General features: G+C 36.8%; 1 protein-coding gene across 1 annotated transcript; it reads right to left on the reverse strand.

Moving 5' to 3' along the window:
- Positions 1–248: 248 nt before the first annotated feature.
- LOC140238603 (decapping and exoribonuclease protein-like) lies at positions 249–13916 on the reverse strand. Its single transcript, XM_072318504.1, has 6 exons — positions 13432–13916; positions 11346–11569; positions 3053–3272; positions 1555–1690; positions 839–924; positions 249–360 (listed from the first exon to the last, which is right to left on the reverse strand). The coding sequence occupies exons 1-6, from the start codon at positions 13914–13916 to the stop codon at positions 249–251; spliced, it is 1263 nt and encodes a 420-aa protein (XP_072174605.1).
- Between the last annotated feature and the right edge of the window lie 4987 nt (positions 13917–18903).

Below are 18903 nucleotides of genomic sequence, written 5' to 3' on the forward strand. Positions count from 1 at the left end.
CTGCGTAGTTCTTATATGCTGCAGAATTCGTCCCATGGTATAACTAACATAATGCCCACTTCCTCATGGTTGCAGCAGTAACCTCCTCCGTCCCAGGGGACTTTAGACAGTGTGTACATCACTATGGGGTTTTCTGTGCCAATTGGCACTCCCAAAGTACACAGAGTGTTAAGGGAAGAAGTTTCAAAACAAAATACCGTCAGCTGTCGTGACGTGACAATGGATTCTTCCCCTGGATGCTGCTCTTTCTAGCGAAAGGCTGAGATGAATTCCTCTGTGAGGAACTGTTCTGTCCCATCCTCGTGGAGGACACAGGTCACTTCGGACGAACCTGGGGCCCTCTCCAGCATGTACACCACCCTGAAACCACGCAAAGAGAATGTACGTGTATTAGCGCCAATTATTATTGGATGTATGTAGGCGTGGTGAGTTCACAATTAAACACACGTATTATGCGTTTATTATACTTACACAAACACACACACAGACACACACACATTCACACACAAATTACAAAATATTAATGTATAATATTGTAAAGTTTTCTAATGGGGGGTCAAGGGTCAATGATACCTCCATCTCCGGAGGGGACCCGGGGGGGGGGGGGGGGGGGGGATGGGTATCTAGTAGAATTTGACCCTTGATTTTTTTATTTATTTATTTATTTTTTTTTTTTGAACCGCACAAATTCACTTCCAGCTCAGGCATGAAACTTGTGATCCGTACTATCTTGGTGACAGTCCAGTTGGTTTTGCTTGATTTTAAGAATTACGGGTTTTGCTTGCCATTTTTGATGCATCAAAGTGGTGGTCCGTCATTAACCCTGCCCCTGTCTTACCTTGGGTTATCGATTTTTACGATTTCTTTGATGTAAGACAGCAGTTGATCCGCAAAGTTGCAGCAGACGGCGCCATCCCAAGCCCCCTGTGTGAGTAAAATAAGATCAGACAAACCAAATGACTATAAACCGAGCAGTAAGTAAAATTGACGAATTCTTAATCCATTTTGTGTCTAATGAATTGACTCCAAAATAACTGTCTTGTTTAACCAGCACGGCACTGCGGAAGTAGAAACTTTCGTGTGATCACTTGTTTTTCGCTGGTCCGCGGTCTCAATGAAATTCACATCCATACATTTTGTTAAGAAGACTCAGCGACACAGTGTTCTTATTTTCTCAGTACTTAGCTATTCATGAAAATTATTATTGGTTTTCTTTCTGGTCCAAGAATGACTGCACCCAAGTACAATAGGCTACACTTCTTTCATTTTTTCACTTAATTTATTTCATTTCCAATAATGCAAAACATTTTCATACACAAAATGACACAAATATCATTACAATGTAGTAACAAAGAAAGATACGTGAAATTAACAATACTTCGCATCACAAAAGCAGATGAAATTGAATTAAAATTGCACCAGGCAGGGTAAATTCCACACTTTGACCATGGACCCTACCACAAAAGTAAATGACAACAAATGGAAAATGCACATCGGTATGAGAGCCCATGCAGGGTAATATAGCATCTCGTCATCACTCGAAATTAAACTTACGCGAGCACTGCTGGGCATGTCCGATGTCATGAATGACTTCAGATGACGCACCACACCGTCATCATCTCGGAAGCCACAGACAACCTCAGGGACGCCCAGAAGATAGGACTGTGCCCACCATTTAAGCAACTTGTATCTGTATAGAAAGAAGAAAAGGAAAATTGCATAATAAACAAAAGTTAATGTTCTATACACGCCGAGAATATAATCCATATTGCATCCCCAAATTGCTTGTGTTGACTCCAGTCCAGTTCAATTTCAATTTCAATTTCAATTCAATAGTTTATCTATTTCCATAATAAAAAAAAAAAAAACACCAAAAAACAGAACATGATTCATGAAGCGGTACAAATTGTCGATTTGTCTTTCATTCGTCTCATAAGGGCAGTTTTTTTTTTTCAGATACAATAACAATAAATAAAGTATATGCACGAATGATGTCATAAAAAACAATGCACTTTGTCATGGCAACAAAAAAGTAAATAATCATAACGAGTTACAAGTTAGTCTGAAATGAAAGAGTACAATCTTTCAAATACAAATGTGAAACTTTGATCAAAATTGGATGAGAATTATATAGGGAAGTAATGAAATTGTGAAGTTCGCTAATTTCTGCAGACAAGTTCTCGTATTACAGTTGATATCAATATGCAAATGAGTGGGCTGATAATATCATCAACTGCTAAATTTCCATTGATCGTGTACAAAAAAAAAAAAAAATCATTACACAATTTGTATATTCACATTTACAGTTCAAGTAGCGTTTCCTGAAGAATCAACTGATCAATAAGTAAAACGTCAAATTGTCAAAACTTCATGATTTTCATCCGATTTTCATCAATTTTTCATTGCTGTGTTAAGAAAATGCTATTCCTTCTTTTCAGACTAACTTTCATCTGCACTGGAATTCCACTTTAATCATTCCTCATATTTTTTTAATGATTTTACAGTGTTCAGAGATAGATTGTGTATAGAATTTGTTACCCAAATCTTGATGTGTTTTTGCCCCTCATAGCTTGCCATTGTCCTTTTTCCATTTCCGGTCATGCACGCTGAATGTGTGGTGGTTGTTTTGCTAATTTGTTTCAGCTCTTTGTTGTTTTAGGGTGTTTTTTTTTAAGAAGATGCTGTTCTTTTGTCTTGAGAGTGCTGTACATGTATTTTGAAAAAATCCCGACACATATTATGGTAGATCATGATATATATGATGTATTCAGTCCCACACATGCGAATATATAAAACTGCCTTTTAGCCATGACATTTATTCTTGCGAAAACTGCTCCCGTGAATAGTGTTTTAAAATAATGAATGAATATATCTAAATTCTACCCACAAACATTATAACTGAACCCTATCCTAGTCCTCACATCACACTGTAAACCTAAAAACCTATCACAACCACAACCTTAACCCGAAGTCCTTGGAGAAAATGGACCAATGTCGCATGAAGGAGCAAAATAATCGTGTCACCAAAACTACGCTATAGCATCTCCTATACCTGTAGAAGTTCCTCTCATTGTTGTCGGTGTACCATTTTCTAGATGTCTTGAGCTCCACGTAGTTTGCTGGTGGTTCGGCACCAGGTCGGTTGATTCTACAGTCCACCTCTCCATTGTAGATCAAAGAGTGAGAGCCAAGTTTGGTCTGAACCACACAACAGAAAGCCTCGTTGCAGTTCACGGGCTTTGAGGTATCAACGGAGGCCGTCTTCCCATCATCTGTGAGGGTAATTGAAATCATGCGTGCCCTGAATGTCAACATTAGCCATAATGCGTAAGTATCGCTGATGTGGGCTTAAATAGATTTGCTCAAATCAAACAATCCTACGAGACTTTATACAGTGCACTCCCGTTATAACGAAGTCCTCGGGATCAGCATGGCAGTTTTCTTTCGTTATATCGAAATTTCGTTATAGGCGGACAATAATGATGAAAACACGCCAATCATTCGCACATTGTATGATGTTTAATGAGTACTCATCATACGCTGAAAAAGCAATGTTATAATATGTGATGCTATATTCATCTTCATCTAATTTTACATTGAAGAGGGAGCTTGAAAACGCATGTATTAAAAGTGATGTTTAAAGATTCGATTATACAGTTCTCTATTCCAAAGCGGGTTCGTCATTCGGAAAGTTCGTTATTCAGAAGGTTTATTTCGAAGGTTCGTTATTCAGATTGCTGGTGATTCCGAAGGTTCGCTATTCCCGAGACTCGCTATTTTGAAAGTTTGAAATTGAGAGAATGATTTAAGGTTCTTATTCCGGAACAATCGCGCCGGAACACTTCTGGTTTTTTTTTTTTTTGTTTTTTTTTTTTTTTTTGTTGTTGTTGTTGTTGTTTTTTTGTTGTTGTTTTTTTTTGGGGGGGGAGGGGGCAAAATCTCAACGGGGGCACATTTATGTGACGATGTGAGATCCTCGGCGCGGGAGCGAAGCGAGCGAGCGGGGGGGGGGGAACTTTTGTAGGGGAACTTTTGTAAAACAGGGTACAAAAGTCGCGTTTATAGACCATTTAAAAGCAAATTTCTAAGGAATTAAACAGTAACAGTGAAAAATAATCAGTGCGAAGGACTATGATTATTACATACGGGAGTACATAATAATGTGATGGTGTGAGATCCTCGGCGAGGGAGCGAAGCCACCGAGCGGGGGGAGTGTGTGGGAGGGGGATACCCCCCTCCCACACACAGAGAAATTAGGGTTCTATTAGGGTTCTTATTTGCACCCTACGAGCAAATCTAACTAAGTGGCACCATATAGGGTTCGGGATGGATGTAGAGGTGCAAATCCGAACCCTAAAGGGAGCCAAGTCTTAAGGGTTCGAATTTGGAACCATTCCATAGTCTTTCCCGAAAGCTGACATGTGGGCGTTGAATGGTGTTTGCTTAAAATGCCACACTGTTTTTGGATATTATCGTATATTTTTATTTGAAAATATAACTATACGTTGTTAAAGAGTAACAGTGTCATCAGTAATACTGTACTAAAAAAATTACTACTTGAATTAAACATTTGTTTTTTCTTCTCGCACCGGGATCAAGAATATCATTTCAATGACGTTATCATAGAAAGCAAACGAGTACAAGTACACGTATTATGCGTGCACGCGTGGACCGTTGAGCACTTGGTCAATGGCAAAGCTAAAATCGCATGCGCACGCCACGCCGTAGGTCGCGCGGTATACGTACGTGCATACTACTGACGTTCCTCGTTTGGAATGGACAGACGACCGTGAGGTTGGGATGATGAATTAATCTCTTTGATGAGCCAAACGTTGTGAGTAGATAATTGTACTGTAATTCCGTTGAAAATATTTCACAGTAATCGATGATATGTGTGAATTATGCTCATAGAATGCTGAGTGGTGAAAACTGATGCGAAAGAGTTGTATCGAGGTACATGTGTACTAACTTGTCAGAAGTGCGATCATACATACAGTAAAGCATAGCGAATAAGTCAATGAAAGTGCACGTTAATACGGAAAGCCTCAACCAAGGTACTAACTACGACCAACAGCCCCATATTATGCATAGCGTAATTACGCTATGCGTATGGGGCTGCTGGACGCAGTTACCAAGGTACGTACGTAAATAGGTGACCGGATATAGTCGCATCATTTTCAGTACTGGGAATTATTACGTTTGAGCCGAGTTGAGGCTCAGTTGGATATTGGTTTCTGTGAAGTTGACAGAAAGAACGATGTAGGCGTGTATAATGTGCCTAATGAAGAAAAATAGTGTTCCTGGTTCATTTAGGAGAATTTAAGACATGTATGAAGATTGAAGTCAGAAAATTTAGGTTGGCCTTGACTCCTTGTTGTCTATCAACGAAAATAGAATGTGTGTTTATAAATTAGCAATGCCATAGTCACAGAGCATAAGCAATGATACACGATATATGAATTTAGATAATATCCACTGGAGAAGTTGCATGTGCTAGACATGACATAAAATAAGTCACACAAACAAGGTATGTAAACGGTAAATCACTTCAGAAGTACAAATACTTGATCCCATACTTTAGCAGGTAGATATTCCAATATTGATTGTATGTTGAACTTTGTTTTATTCAATTACAGGTTGAACCTTGCTGATCCATGCTGATGCATGGTGTTAGCTTGGTCTCATACTGGGCCAAAGGGACCTGTGTTTGATTGATTATTTATCATCGAGTTCACTATGCATGAGGTTCAATAATGGTCTTCAGGATGAGTGATGCAGGTCAACCTCGAGAGACTGGTGAGCCATATAGGATGCCAGAGCTGGAGATGGAAGATGTTCAGGATGTCAATCCTGGTTCCTCGTTGAGTCAGTGTGGAAGCCATGCCAGTTGTTCTGAGAGTGATGGCCAGAAGGGCATACTATTTGGCAGCTGAAGCAGCTGCTATAGAAATGCATCAAAAACTAGAGCTCGTGGAGTTTCGACTTTATGCAGCGTAAGATGAGATTAGCTATGAAGACCATGCTGCAGGTTGCTGAAGCAGAGGAGCAGATATACCTTGACTACGAGAACAAGAAGTTGGGAGTCGGCTTTCCTGTGAAAGCAGAGGATGAAACCTTGCTGTACCCAACTGAATGCGCCAACCAACCAGTACACACGAGTGCACCGATTTCCCTGACTAGAGAAGTAGCAAAAAATGTATTTTCAAATTTTCTTTGACTTTTAGCAGATATAGTGCAAAAGCCAATAAGATCATCAGCATCATGTAGTATCCCTGAACCAAGTTTGATGAAAGCCCATCAATTTTTCCGTAGATACATCCGTACAGACTGGGAGACAGACAGGCAACCTGAAAACATATGCCTCCGGCACCATTCAGGGCGGAGGCATAATAATGAGACTCCTATATGTCATGTATGTTTAAACCATATAAAATTTGAGACGGGCCACATTGAATCCCCCCCCCCCCCATTAGAATTGCTAAACACCACGGCTCTAGAAACATCTTTCCATTTTAATCCAGAAAGTAATCACCTCCCTGTTTTTAGCCGAGGGTGAGAATAAAGCCACTCCATGAAATGAAGATTAGCATTTTTTTTTTTTGCAAAATATATGTGAAAATGTGAAAATTTCATAGATAACAGTAACTATTTATTCTGTCTTCTAAACTGTTGTCAGGTTATTCCCTTTCTTAGAATGCACTGGCCTTGAATATTAACAAGAATACTCTAAAGAAATATATAATAGAAAAATACAAGAGAACGAACATTGCAAATTACAAATTTAAACACAGTCTAAAGAGAACTTGACTTCTATTCATTTTTATCTCTTTTTTTTTTGGGGGGGGGGAGGGTGGATTATGGATGAAAATATGAATCTGCAGTTTGGGGGGGGGGAGGGTGGATTATGGATGAAAATATGAATCTGCTAATGGATATGAAATACTCAAAGTATGCTTTCCATTATATTTCATACTAGATGGGGATAGTTTGTATTGTTCATATTTTAGTTATTTCTTCACCATCGATAGCCTCAGTGCTTCAACAACACATGCACACTTTGAATTGATTGTTTAAGTAGGGAAAAAAAATAAGTCGCCTGATGTTTTTTTTTTGTAGTAGACAGCCACACAATGTATGTCAATTTTGGGCAATCTCTGGCAATGCAATGTCATAAGTGGAGTAGCTTTGTGACACTTGACAAAAGCATGATTTTCTCACAAACCCTTTATATATATAAGGATTGAAAAATAGAGTTTGTTCCAAAACCTGAGAAAGCTCAACATATCATATCTACTTTTTATGCATATAAAAGAACACTGGACTTCACTCTTTAAGAAGGCAGAAACTATTATCATTGCCCTTACATACGTCAGTGACTTGTCAAGGAAATGTGCATGTTTTTCCTAAAAAAAAAATAAAAATGTGAAATTCTCTTTAGGTTTTCCTTGAATTGTTCTATGCATGCGACATCATAAACTCTTCTCACTCTGCTGCGACTGCACAAATGATTTAAAGATTATCAACTTTTGAACTGAATGTCCGCTTTTCAATTTTTTTCTGATGTGTTCTAATAGTATAAGCCAGTTCGGGGTACCAGTTTGAGCATGTGCAGAAAAAGGTCATTTGTACCGAGAGACAGGTTGGTTTCTTTAATTTCACTGAGATAAGCATCTGTAATGCTAGGATTATTCATGGAATCCTTATAAATGGTGCCTGCCAGTACATCCACTTGACAGCAAGCCTGGTATTTGGCAATGTTAACACACAAAAAAAGTTTGTTAACATATTCAAGACAGCACTTAATAAAATAGATGATTCCCTAAGTGTTGATTGACGAACCATACTGGTCACTTCATCTACACTGGTTAGGTTCATTCTTTGTTTGAATATGAGTTCCATAAATGGCTATGGTGGGCAAGCTGCTGCATTATGTCACTTTGCATTGAGTGAAGTGCCTAACCAACTGAGAAAAATGAAAGGTCATTTGTACCTATGTGCACATGAGCTATCTCCGGACTGGCTTATTGCTGCGCATTCACTCAATCCACATGTAGGTCTATATGAAGGTGGACTTGCCCTCTAACTCTGATTATGATTTCAAGCTTTCTTTAAGTAGGTTGTATAAAGTGCTGATATATTTGTGTAAGGTTTGGTGAAAATTAAGTGTTAAAATCAAATGATTGGAAGAGTTGTGAGACTGTAACATCAACACTTGAGGTATTTCTCATGCATGATCATAAATCTCTGTAAAATATTGATGGTAATAGTAATAATGATAATAATGATGATGATGATAACAATAGGAATAATAATGATGATAATAGTAATAATAATATATTTTGCTCCTGATCATTATGCTTGTGATGGTGCCAATACCAATACCTGCTTTATAAATGTGAAAAATCGACTGCTCTTTACAATATTTTGAATGTTGGGGCTAAACTGCATACATTGTGTAATTATATTTATGGTCTACTGAGTACAATGTGCTTCTTGTTTCCATCGCTTGAAAAAACAAAACAAAACAATGTATCAAAAAAAAAAATTTGTTTTTAAACTTGTCTCACTGAAGACATATTCCTTCCTCTTTATGTCCAGTTTGTCATACCACTGATTGGTTAACCTTATTTTCCCTTTCTGAGGTAACATTAATTTTTGTGTGGAATTGTTAATGTTAATTTGATGCAATGAAAAGTGTTTTCAGATGTGCTATTCTGCCCGAGATTTATAACTGGGACATATCTTTAGCTGTGTGCATAAAAAGTAACCAAATTTAGATGTTCATTTTTTGATTCTTTTTTTTTTCACCTTTCTTATCATTGGTGTAATTGTATATGAAAAACAAAATGTGAAGTATACTAATTGTATAATGGGACACATTCGCAAGCTCTCAAGCTTGGAATTGGATGGAATATGTCAGTACAAGTAGTGAGTTTCAAATATATATGACAGAACTTTGAGATACCCTTCATTGTTTTGGCAATAACTTGTGTACGAGAAATCAGAGTTGACATATCGCTGTTAATGTCTAAGAGCGTCATAAAGGTGCTTTTGATTACCGTAAGATGTACCGGTAAATTCAAGGTACATATCTATGATCCATTCCAGAAGTAGAAGGACAATGTGAAAGATATTTGTCACATAGTTTACTATTACTCTGCACAAGCTTCAGGGATTTTTTTGTATAAAAAGAATTAGTGCTTTTTGTCAATGTGGTAACTTCCTTTAAAAGAAAAAAAAAGTAATCATTTGATGGAAAGAACGAATATTTTTCTTCTTATTCAATGTACTGACCAAATTTCATACATTTTTGATTTACATTGCCCTTTTTATGACAAAATATGCATCTCGTTTGAGAATTTGTAGAAATACAATGTATATTTGATGTTCATTTTAAAGTAAACCATGAAAAAGAAAACCGCTGTTAACTTGTCCCTCTTCCATGAGACATATAATAAAATGTTAATAATTTATATATAAGTATGCACTGTATTCATCATGTTTATGTTCTATTTGTTGTTGAATTGAAGTCTCTGACTTTAGTTTTCGAAAGATTGTGGATTTAATTGATTGAGAAACTGTGTGTAAATCTATGCATGCTATTTTGCTTCATGTCTGGAGTGTTACCTTAGGTAATTGTTTGTGAAGTCAGTGAATGCATCCAGTATATAATAATTTTGGTTTTAAAAAAGGTTATAATTTTCACCATATGGGGTGCAGAAAGGTAACCCTATATAGAGACGTGTGCAAATTGTATTGCATCCTATATTGCGGTGACTTTATCACCCCATAGGGTGCAAAATTACAACAATAACAGTATGAACCATAATGGTTGCAGGTATGAGGTGCAGAAGGGGAACCCTGTAAAGAGGTCCATATTTGCACCTTATAGGGTGTTGAATATAGGGTGCTAAATAAGCACCCCTAAAAATAGAACCCTAAATGGAGCCGCTGGTGTTACAACGATATGAACCCTATTGGGTGCAAAAGGGAACCCAATGGAGGGGTGCAAATATGCACCATATATGGTGTTAAATATAGGGTGCTAAATAAGCACCCCCCAAAATAGAACCCTAAATGGAGCCGCTGGTGTTACAACGATATGCACCCTCTAGGGTGCAAATTAGAACCGTAATTTCTCTGTGTGCACGGTAGGGACTTTTTGTAAAAACAGAGTATAAAAGTCGCGTTTATAGAGAATTTAAAGCAAATTTCTAGGGAATTAACATATTGAAAAAATCATTTGGAAGGACTATGATCATAACATACCGGAGTACATTGATAATGTGATGGTGCGAGATCCTCGGCGAAGGAGCGAAGCGACCCAGCGGGGGCGGCGAGCGGGAGGAGGGTGCGGGAGGGGGGATACCCCCTCCCACGGTAGGGACTTTTTGTAAAAAAAAAAAAAAAAAACAGAGTATAAAAGTCGCTTTTGCAGAGCATTTTAAATTAAATTTCTGAGGAATTAAACATAGTAAAAGAAATCACTGCGAAGGACTAAGATAATAACTTATGAAAACTTTTCATCTTACTATAAGCAGAATGAGCGAGCCACTTTCACTTTGCAATTTATCTGAAATGTACTCATTAAAAGCTTAAACGTGATCACATCGTTCGAACAATAAAAAATATTCTTATACTGCTAGAAAGCAAAGAAGGTATATTTCAGCGGGCACACTAGAGGACACGAGGCTACCATCTATACACTGAATTTACTCATAAGTTACAATTAGTGTATAGATACAATAATGTATGTTGTTAGTGTATTATAATTTTCGCCCCGTTAGGGGCGAAAATTTTTGCATTTTCAGTTATGAAATTACAACATTTAGACAAGATATATGCCTTTATTGTTCATTTTGGTCTTTAAATCAGTGATTAATTATTTGTTACAGGGGGCACTTTGGGGGGGGGGGGGGGGGGGCAAAAACTCGTTTCGTTCCGGAAGATTCGTTAATCCGAAAAAGAAATAAGCTTCGCTATTCCGAAGGTTCGTTAATCCGACAATGCAAAAAGGTTCGTTTTTTCGATGGTGCATTCTTCCAAAATTTCGTAATTCCGACAATGAAATAAGGTTCATTAATTCGAAGGTTCGTTAATTGGAAAAAAAAAATCAAATAAGGTTTCTTACTCTGAAAGTTAGTTTATCCGATAGTGAAAATAAGGTTCGTTATTATGATGGTTGGTTAATCCGAAAGGGAAATAAGGTTTGTATTCTCGCCTTTTTTTTCACTTTCTGATTCGAATTTATAGTTTAACCTTTTTTTTAAATAGATGTTAGCCGTCAATTTGGTACATTTCTTTCTTGTTGCTGAACTTAAAAAAAAAGAAAACACCTGAATTACCACTTGTCACATATTGCTCAAACTTGTATCCCCAGAACGTCATTTCCTTTTCTTTCTCCGACATCGCTTCTCGCCGTCTCCTCTTTTCTTCTGTCTCCACTTCGCTGATGTAGTAAGTGCCTCTGAAAAGGGTCACGGCCATGGCCCAACCCTCCCGTTTCTCGTACGGGGTGCAGAGGAACTTGGTCATGTGACCTCTCGATGTGACAAAGTCAGCATTCAACCTAGCACAAAAGGGGAAAAAGTTAATGGTGGGGTATGAGAGGAATGAAATCTGTTTGAAGCTGTTAGATGTGTCTGGATTTTTAAAAACATATTAAAGCTGTGCAAAGAGTATCAGTTCTTTTTGTCACTTTAGAAGAAAACTAAGTCTTGCACTCTCATATTTTGGAGCATACAGCATCCATTGTATAATATTGTGTACCAAAATAATATATTTTGTGATTTTGAGTGAATACTAGTACAATTATTTGCTTTATATAAATGTTTTTTTTTTAATACATAACCATAGACTTTTTTCAATGTTCTTGTGCAGGTGTCTCCATTTTATCATTTTCTTTTCACAGTGATATGGTAAATGTGTCAAAATAATTGTCATCTTCAAAATTATTTCATACTATCATATAGATATCAATGAAGCTATCCCAGAAGGACTCTGTGAGTATTCGATTATGTGATAAATATATGAACAAAAAATGTGTACATACCAAAAGAAAACAAGGAATAATGAGTGTTCTTCACTACTTTAATAATATTTGAAGGAATCAATGGGAGTTAGAAAAGTGAAGATTCAAAGAAACATCTCAGGGTGATGGTTGTAGAGTGTGTTTGTTAAACAAAAGACATTTTGGTAGGAAAATGTATTCTCTAAACCTCATATTTACGTGTTCATCAATATACAAACTGCCATTCGGAGAGGACATATTTTTTGACATATGGAAATTAAATGTAGGAAAGCAAATGAATAAATCTTGACGTTATGACAATGATAAACAACTACTAGCACTGTTAATAACATATCCAGGATTGAAAACATGTGCATTTATTTGAAGTACTGAATGAATATGTCATTTTTCGGAGAAGACGCTCTTGGACGGAACTGCACCTATCAAAATTTTAGTGTGCACTATACCTGAAAATTAAATGTGTGGGTTACACAAATACTTTGTATGTGTAGGGTATGAGTGAGGCTTTGCAGAAGGTATGTCATTGTTCATGCTCTGAAGTTATATGAAAAAGGAGAAAAAAAAATCGGAGAGCAAATTTTTTGGACAGAATATGTATATTACCTATGTGTCAAACCGAAATTTTTAAACTGTACGTGTCCTAAATATCACGAGTCATAACAGTTTTCAAATGTATACATTTCATTTCCTCATCCTAATGTCATATTATTGTGTTGTGCTCATCGGTTTCATAAATGTACATTCTCAAACTTTGATAAAAAAAATCAGATGAGACTGAAAAAAAAAATTGCCCTAATTGGCTCATTTTGACATATTTTGAAAAGTTAGAAGGCTTTTCTTAAAGACTTTTCGCTGTTTAAGGTTGTGGTAAATAGGCCTGATAACATTCCACACCAGATTTTGTTTTGATGTACACTGGTTTTTTTTTTTTTTGTTTTTTTTTTTTCAGGACCCTGAAAATGTCCAAATCTGAAGTTCGTACTCTGTTTGTAAAGAGGGCCTACCGTGTGCTGCAGCTTAAATATGACAGTACGCCCCCGTGCGCTTTTGCCGTGAAACAGATAAACTCGCTATCGTTGGAGTGACATTTTGCTCGCTCCTGACCGTTTTAAGAGCTACCCGTCCCTCTAACCGTCTTGTTCGTTGTAAAATTTAGAGAGAATAATTATACTTCAGGGGAGTGAATAATTTGTATACCGTTTGTCTAAGAGTTTATGAAATATCTATCTAATCTAAGAAATCTAAGAGACATGAAATTTCATCGTAAAACGGCGTGGCCTTTGGCCTTATTATTGACATTTCCTACTTTGATTCTCTGATTTTAGGCACGTTGCGCGGTCTGACTGGAGCCCTGCAGGGGCTCGGGTTCACCAAAGTGTTACTACTGATAAGTTATATACCTTTCCATTTGTTCTTCTTTATTCGTCTTTCCTTCTGCACCAGATGTTTCTCGAGATTCTGTTGGCCTGGATATCACATTTCTCTTCTTCAGCATCCAAGTTGTCAGACTGTTTAGTCGGTCTTTTACATCGTCATCTCTGTCGGTGAAATCCTTGTAACCCTTTCTCAGGTTAAAGTTAGTCTTCCTAGGGTCCTTTGGATGAGTGTAGATTTTGAGGAATCTTGCATCGCAGTGGACCCGGCGGTCTGCATCCAGAGAGAAATGGCCAATTTCAGTTGGCTCCCGAAAGGAAGGGTAGCGAATTTGAAACCTGCGGATGGGCTCGATATGAAAAGGTTTACGTTTGGTGGCCGCGAGATCACGTCGAACTTGAACTGGCCCAATTTTCTGCACCTTTGTGGACTTCGAATCTTGTTCCCTCTCCTCTTGGTGCTTCCGTTTCTGCCTTCCTAGAGCAGGTTTACCTATTCCAAAGGTCGCCATCTTCACAAAATCAGTCAAATTTCCTTATGTACTACAGCATAACATACAATTTTCAAGTTATGAAAACAGTATAACATGTTAATCACGATATTCGCACTGTGTGCACTGGTATGAGAATGGGGAAAACCCGTACCGGAAAATCTCTGTTATTATTCGCGTGCATGCACACAACTCATACAACACAGCAAGCGGCGATAGAACGTGCACGCTTGGAACATTCATGACTCTAACTGCATACATGCCAAAAAAGCTTATGAGGTATATAGGCAACTAGGCACTGTCCAGAGTGCTTACTGGCCATACCCCCTGACAATGACAATCACAATCACAATGACAATGACAATGACAACGACAACTTTTTTTTCCCATGTCACCCATGCCAGGGTATTGGGGAACACAATGCATGAGGAATAAAACATTGATGAAATTGAATAACTAACAATTTATGTTATTTACAAAATTTAAATGAATACTTATTAATAAATTCACTTTGGTTGGGTATATTACATTTGGAAACAGAAAGAAGAGTGTGCAAATAAGTGTTTTACTGGTTTATATATAAACATTGATAAAACCTAAAAGAAAAATTGCTTTGGCTGAAACAAGCCAAAAGCAGTGAAAGTTACGATATGATTCACAATCCGTATATGGAGTATATCAAAAGCGGAGTCTTATCTCAATGCAAAATTCATAGATTTTACTGACGGTTTTCAGCTGTTTTCTAGAGTCAAATAAATAATTCGCTTTTAATGTGTTTGGGAGGGTTCTGAAATGTCTCTTATTGATATAATTATCATTTCATTCTTGAGTCATCAAAAACACTGCATTGAAATAGATAATGGAATTCTTCGCCTAACCGTTAGACTTACCGAGGGAAGATAAACGATTTTCCTTTCTATGTACATTTATTTTGCATATCTTCCCGTCTCGACAGGAGTGGTCTTTGGTGCCCTCATCTTGAGTTACACAATGAAGCTTACATAGCGAAAAGGAAGTCTGTAATGCAATGTGGATTAGATTCAGCTCTTGTTTGAAAATACGGTAATTCAAACATTGATAATTGCATGTACCATAAATGCTCCAAACCAAGCTTTTCTAAAATTCATTTCGCATTTTTGATTCACGGGGATATATATATATATATATATATATATATATATATATATATATATAATACATAGATTATACAGTACTTTCAAGTTTTCAAACATAATTGAGAAAAGCTTACTAAGTACTAGATAGACTTGCCATGAACTATACTCTGATACAAAATCCGATAATTCATTTTTCAATACTCCTTGATAGTTATATCGTGTTTTCCAAGTTCTCCCAGCACCATTATGCAGTTTTCTTCATTACTACTGAGTTTCAATAACATTTTAAAGTATCGCATATAAAGTGATAGCGGTTGTTTTAGATTCTTATCTAGTCCCCATATTTCACAGCCATGATAAAGGACTGGTAAAACAAGCTCATCGTCAAGTTCAATTCAATATCGACTGGCAACTTCGATCTCTGTGATTTCATCTTTTAAACGAAACATATCTTTCCGTGCTTCATTAATGATTAACTTGTTGGCTTGTGCCTTGCTGAAATGGTTATTACAAATTACTATTGTTCATTGATAATTATGGACAGTCATCTTCCACTTCTAATTTTTTTTTCTCCATGACATATAATATTTGAACCGAGAGACGTTCTTGATTTTACCTTGAAAATAATTATGTTGACTTTGGTTTTATCAATGTTAACTTTAAAGGACCAGCATTATCTTTTGCAAGATTTGCAGGCAGGATACTAACACCATTATAACTATGACGAAGGAAAGATTCGAAATCATAACCAAATAGAGAATATCAGGAATGGCGACAGACTTGACGTAGCTACACCAATTTGGCAGTAAAAAAAAAAAAAAAAAAAAAAAAAAAAAAACCAGCAACAACCAGGTTTACCTCGGTCATATACTGAAACACGTGACTTTGCTTTATATTGATATTCAGCAGAACTTTTGATACTTTCCTACTGAAGTTATATGTCAACATTTTTGTTTTTTACCACAAAGATGTTCTATTTATAGCATCAAATGTTTATTTCTTTAATCGACAAAAGCACAACAACTTTACACGTGCTTCTCTTGAGGGACAGAATGATGTGTTAATTATTGAGAATATACAAAAAAAAAAAAAAAAAAAAAACACGCAAGATCAGAACTTGTCGAATAGCCCTCGCGGAATCCAACCTGTTTCTCTCACATTAGATTATTTGAATCAAATGAAGATGTCGGCCTCCCATTAAGTACGGATGTGTACAATTTTCTATAGCAACTCAAAAGAGTAGGTAATATAGGATGGTAATATCATCGGTATCTTTTGGTGAACCCAGTCTTTCTTAAGAATAGGGCGTATTAAAGAAAAAGGGGGTGTCACTACAAGACACGGCTCACCTTCGGCATGTCCGCATATCGACAGCCCAAAACTTCGGCAGCCAACGCTAAGGCTCTCGTCTGCCTTTCAGTCGCCAAGCAGCATCGCTCACAAACTCAAACTTCATCTATAAATCGTCCAAACGGTTGAAATAATCCACTATTCAATATCACATTGAACATAACTATAAGAGATATCATCGATTAATGCCTAAAAAAAAATTATGTATTAAAAATCATTCCCAACAGTTCTTGAGTATCAGTATCAATTCAGTGTCAATTTGACTACATGTTTTCCTAAGTTTACAATAACCATTGAGGAGTTTCCAGTATTTTTTTAGGGGTTGCTTTTCCGTACGATTTTCGGATGGATTGTAATCTGCGCAGGTTTTGCCGTCTCTTGCCAGTCATGCTTCCACTGCTCCGTAAGACTGAAGTTAGAGAGGCCGACTAGAGCCATATTTGGCGGCCGAAGTTTATGGCTTTCGCTATGCGGGCACGCCAAAGGTGAGCCGTTTGCAGTAGTGACTATAAATCCAACCCAAAATTAGTTAATCTTTGAGAAAAAGAAAAATATTCTTTTTTTATATACAGAATGATACCAAGAAAAAAATAGCAAAAATTTGATAAGAAATAAGGAAGATATGACATTTTGTAATTTCACATTGTTTTTTTCGGAAAACATTTCTTGACCAGTCCTTATGAATATTCAACTCTGCAAGCTTACGATGTCATGCTCTCACAATTTCTTATTCATTTAATAATTATACAGAAATGACAAAAAAAAATCTAATATTTCGGCTATTATATATTATAGATTATAAAGCATGTCTTAAAAATCACCAAAAATATTTTAAAAAAAAGAGCGACATGCTAATTCTGATATATCTTGGCATGGGAACATGCTTTTGATTGTATTAATTAAAAATGAAACTATGAGGGTATGACATCATAAACTCGCTCATTTGAATATTCAAAAGGGCTATGTTTCCGGGGAAAAAAAGTGAAATTTCAAAGTGTCATATCTTACTTATTTCTTATCCGTTTTTTGTCATGTTTACATGATTTTGTAAGGAATATCTATATCCCTTTGTTTTTTAAGTTTATCTATTTTGGGGGTGTATTTCTTCTCGGTGTTCCCTTCGAAGTGCTGGTGCATGGATTCATTGTGGAACGATACCCGGCAGGACAGTCAGATGCTTCACTGGGGGTTGGGCGAGGTCGGTAGCCGCGTACCCACTGACTATTCTCATAGTAACGTTGAGGGTAGCATCCAGTTTTCTCCCGTTTTTTGACATGTTGACATCACTGATGTACACTCTTAGAAAAAAAGGTTCTTTTGAGCACCATTAAATGGTTCTCAGCACTGTCACAATAGCGACACCCTTTTAGGTGCTCGTGAGAACCTTTTTTAAATGGTGCTTGTCGGCACCTTTTGCAAAAGGTGCCCATTAGAACCTTTTTCCCGATGAAATGGTGCTCGTGAGTACCATTTAAAAGGTGCCCATGGGCACCTTTTTGACTAAAGATGGGCACCTTTTTGACTCTTTTTCAAAAGGTGCTCATGGGAACCATTTCATTGGAAAAGGTTCTAATGGGCACCAATGTTAAAAGGTGCTTACAGGCACCATTTAAAAAAGGTTCTCACAGGCTCCAAAAAAGGTGTCGCTATTGTGACAGTGCTGAGAACCATTTAATGGTGCTCAAAAGAACCTTTTTTTTTTCTTAGAATGTAGTATGTGAATTGATGTCTGTGTATTTTTGGTGTGTTTCACACGCAGTGCTGGTACGGTGCTTCACTGGCACCATTCTTAAAGGTACATTACCTATCTGCATTGAAAATGTGCATCACAAACTCATTTGAAATGAAATGAATTCATCTGAATTTCATCTCATCAGTCAAACATACGTTCAAAACATGTATATTAGCAATACATCAGCATATCATACATTATCATTGACACTAGAAAAAAAAAAGAGCAAGGATAACAAACCAACGCACATACACTTTCACAAGCATGTATACATGTACATGACATTCACCAATATTTTTTCATGAAACATTACTCAATAACTGAAAACCATAGAAATTTGCTCTTTCACAAATTCGCAGAAATGTATTTATTCACCTTCACTTTTACAATCTAAAGTTGAGGTTTGTATTTGTCATGTTATAATCTGTCAAATATTCTTAACAAGATATTTTTATTTGTTCACTAATTTTTTCCCACAATATTTGTCATTCGTGTACCGAGCAGTTCTTGAAACACCATCACACATCTCTGTACAGATGATATGAAATAGCAAGAGGTGCATCAGGCTTTTGAAATACATAACAAAATTTCTAATTCTCTGTGAAATAATTCCTGCACGGATGAGATACAGTAATTGTTTAAGTCTTAAGATAGGCAGAAGTCAAGTACATTACCTGCTTAAGTAGTATGATGAACTTTTTCCACATATTTGCTAGTTTGTTCGGTGTTGTTGTTTTTTTTCTTTTTCTTTTAACGCATATTTGTCCTAAAAGCAACTACAAAGGGCAGGAAAACAATTCCATTAAACAGG

Source organism: Diadema setosum, chromosome 15 (genome assembly GCF_964275005.1).
Source record: "Diadema setosum chromosome 15, eeDiaSeto1, whole genome shotgun sequence".
Taxonomy (NCBI): domain Eukaryota; kingdom Metazoa; phylum Echinodermata; class Echinoidea; order Diadematoida; family Diadematidae; genus Diadema; species Diadema setosum.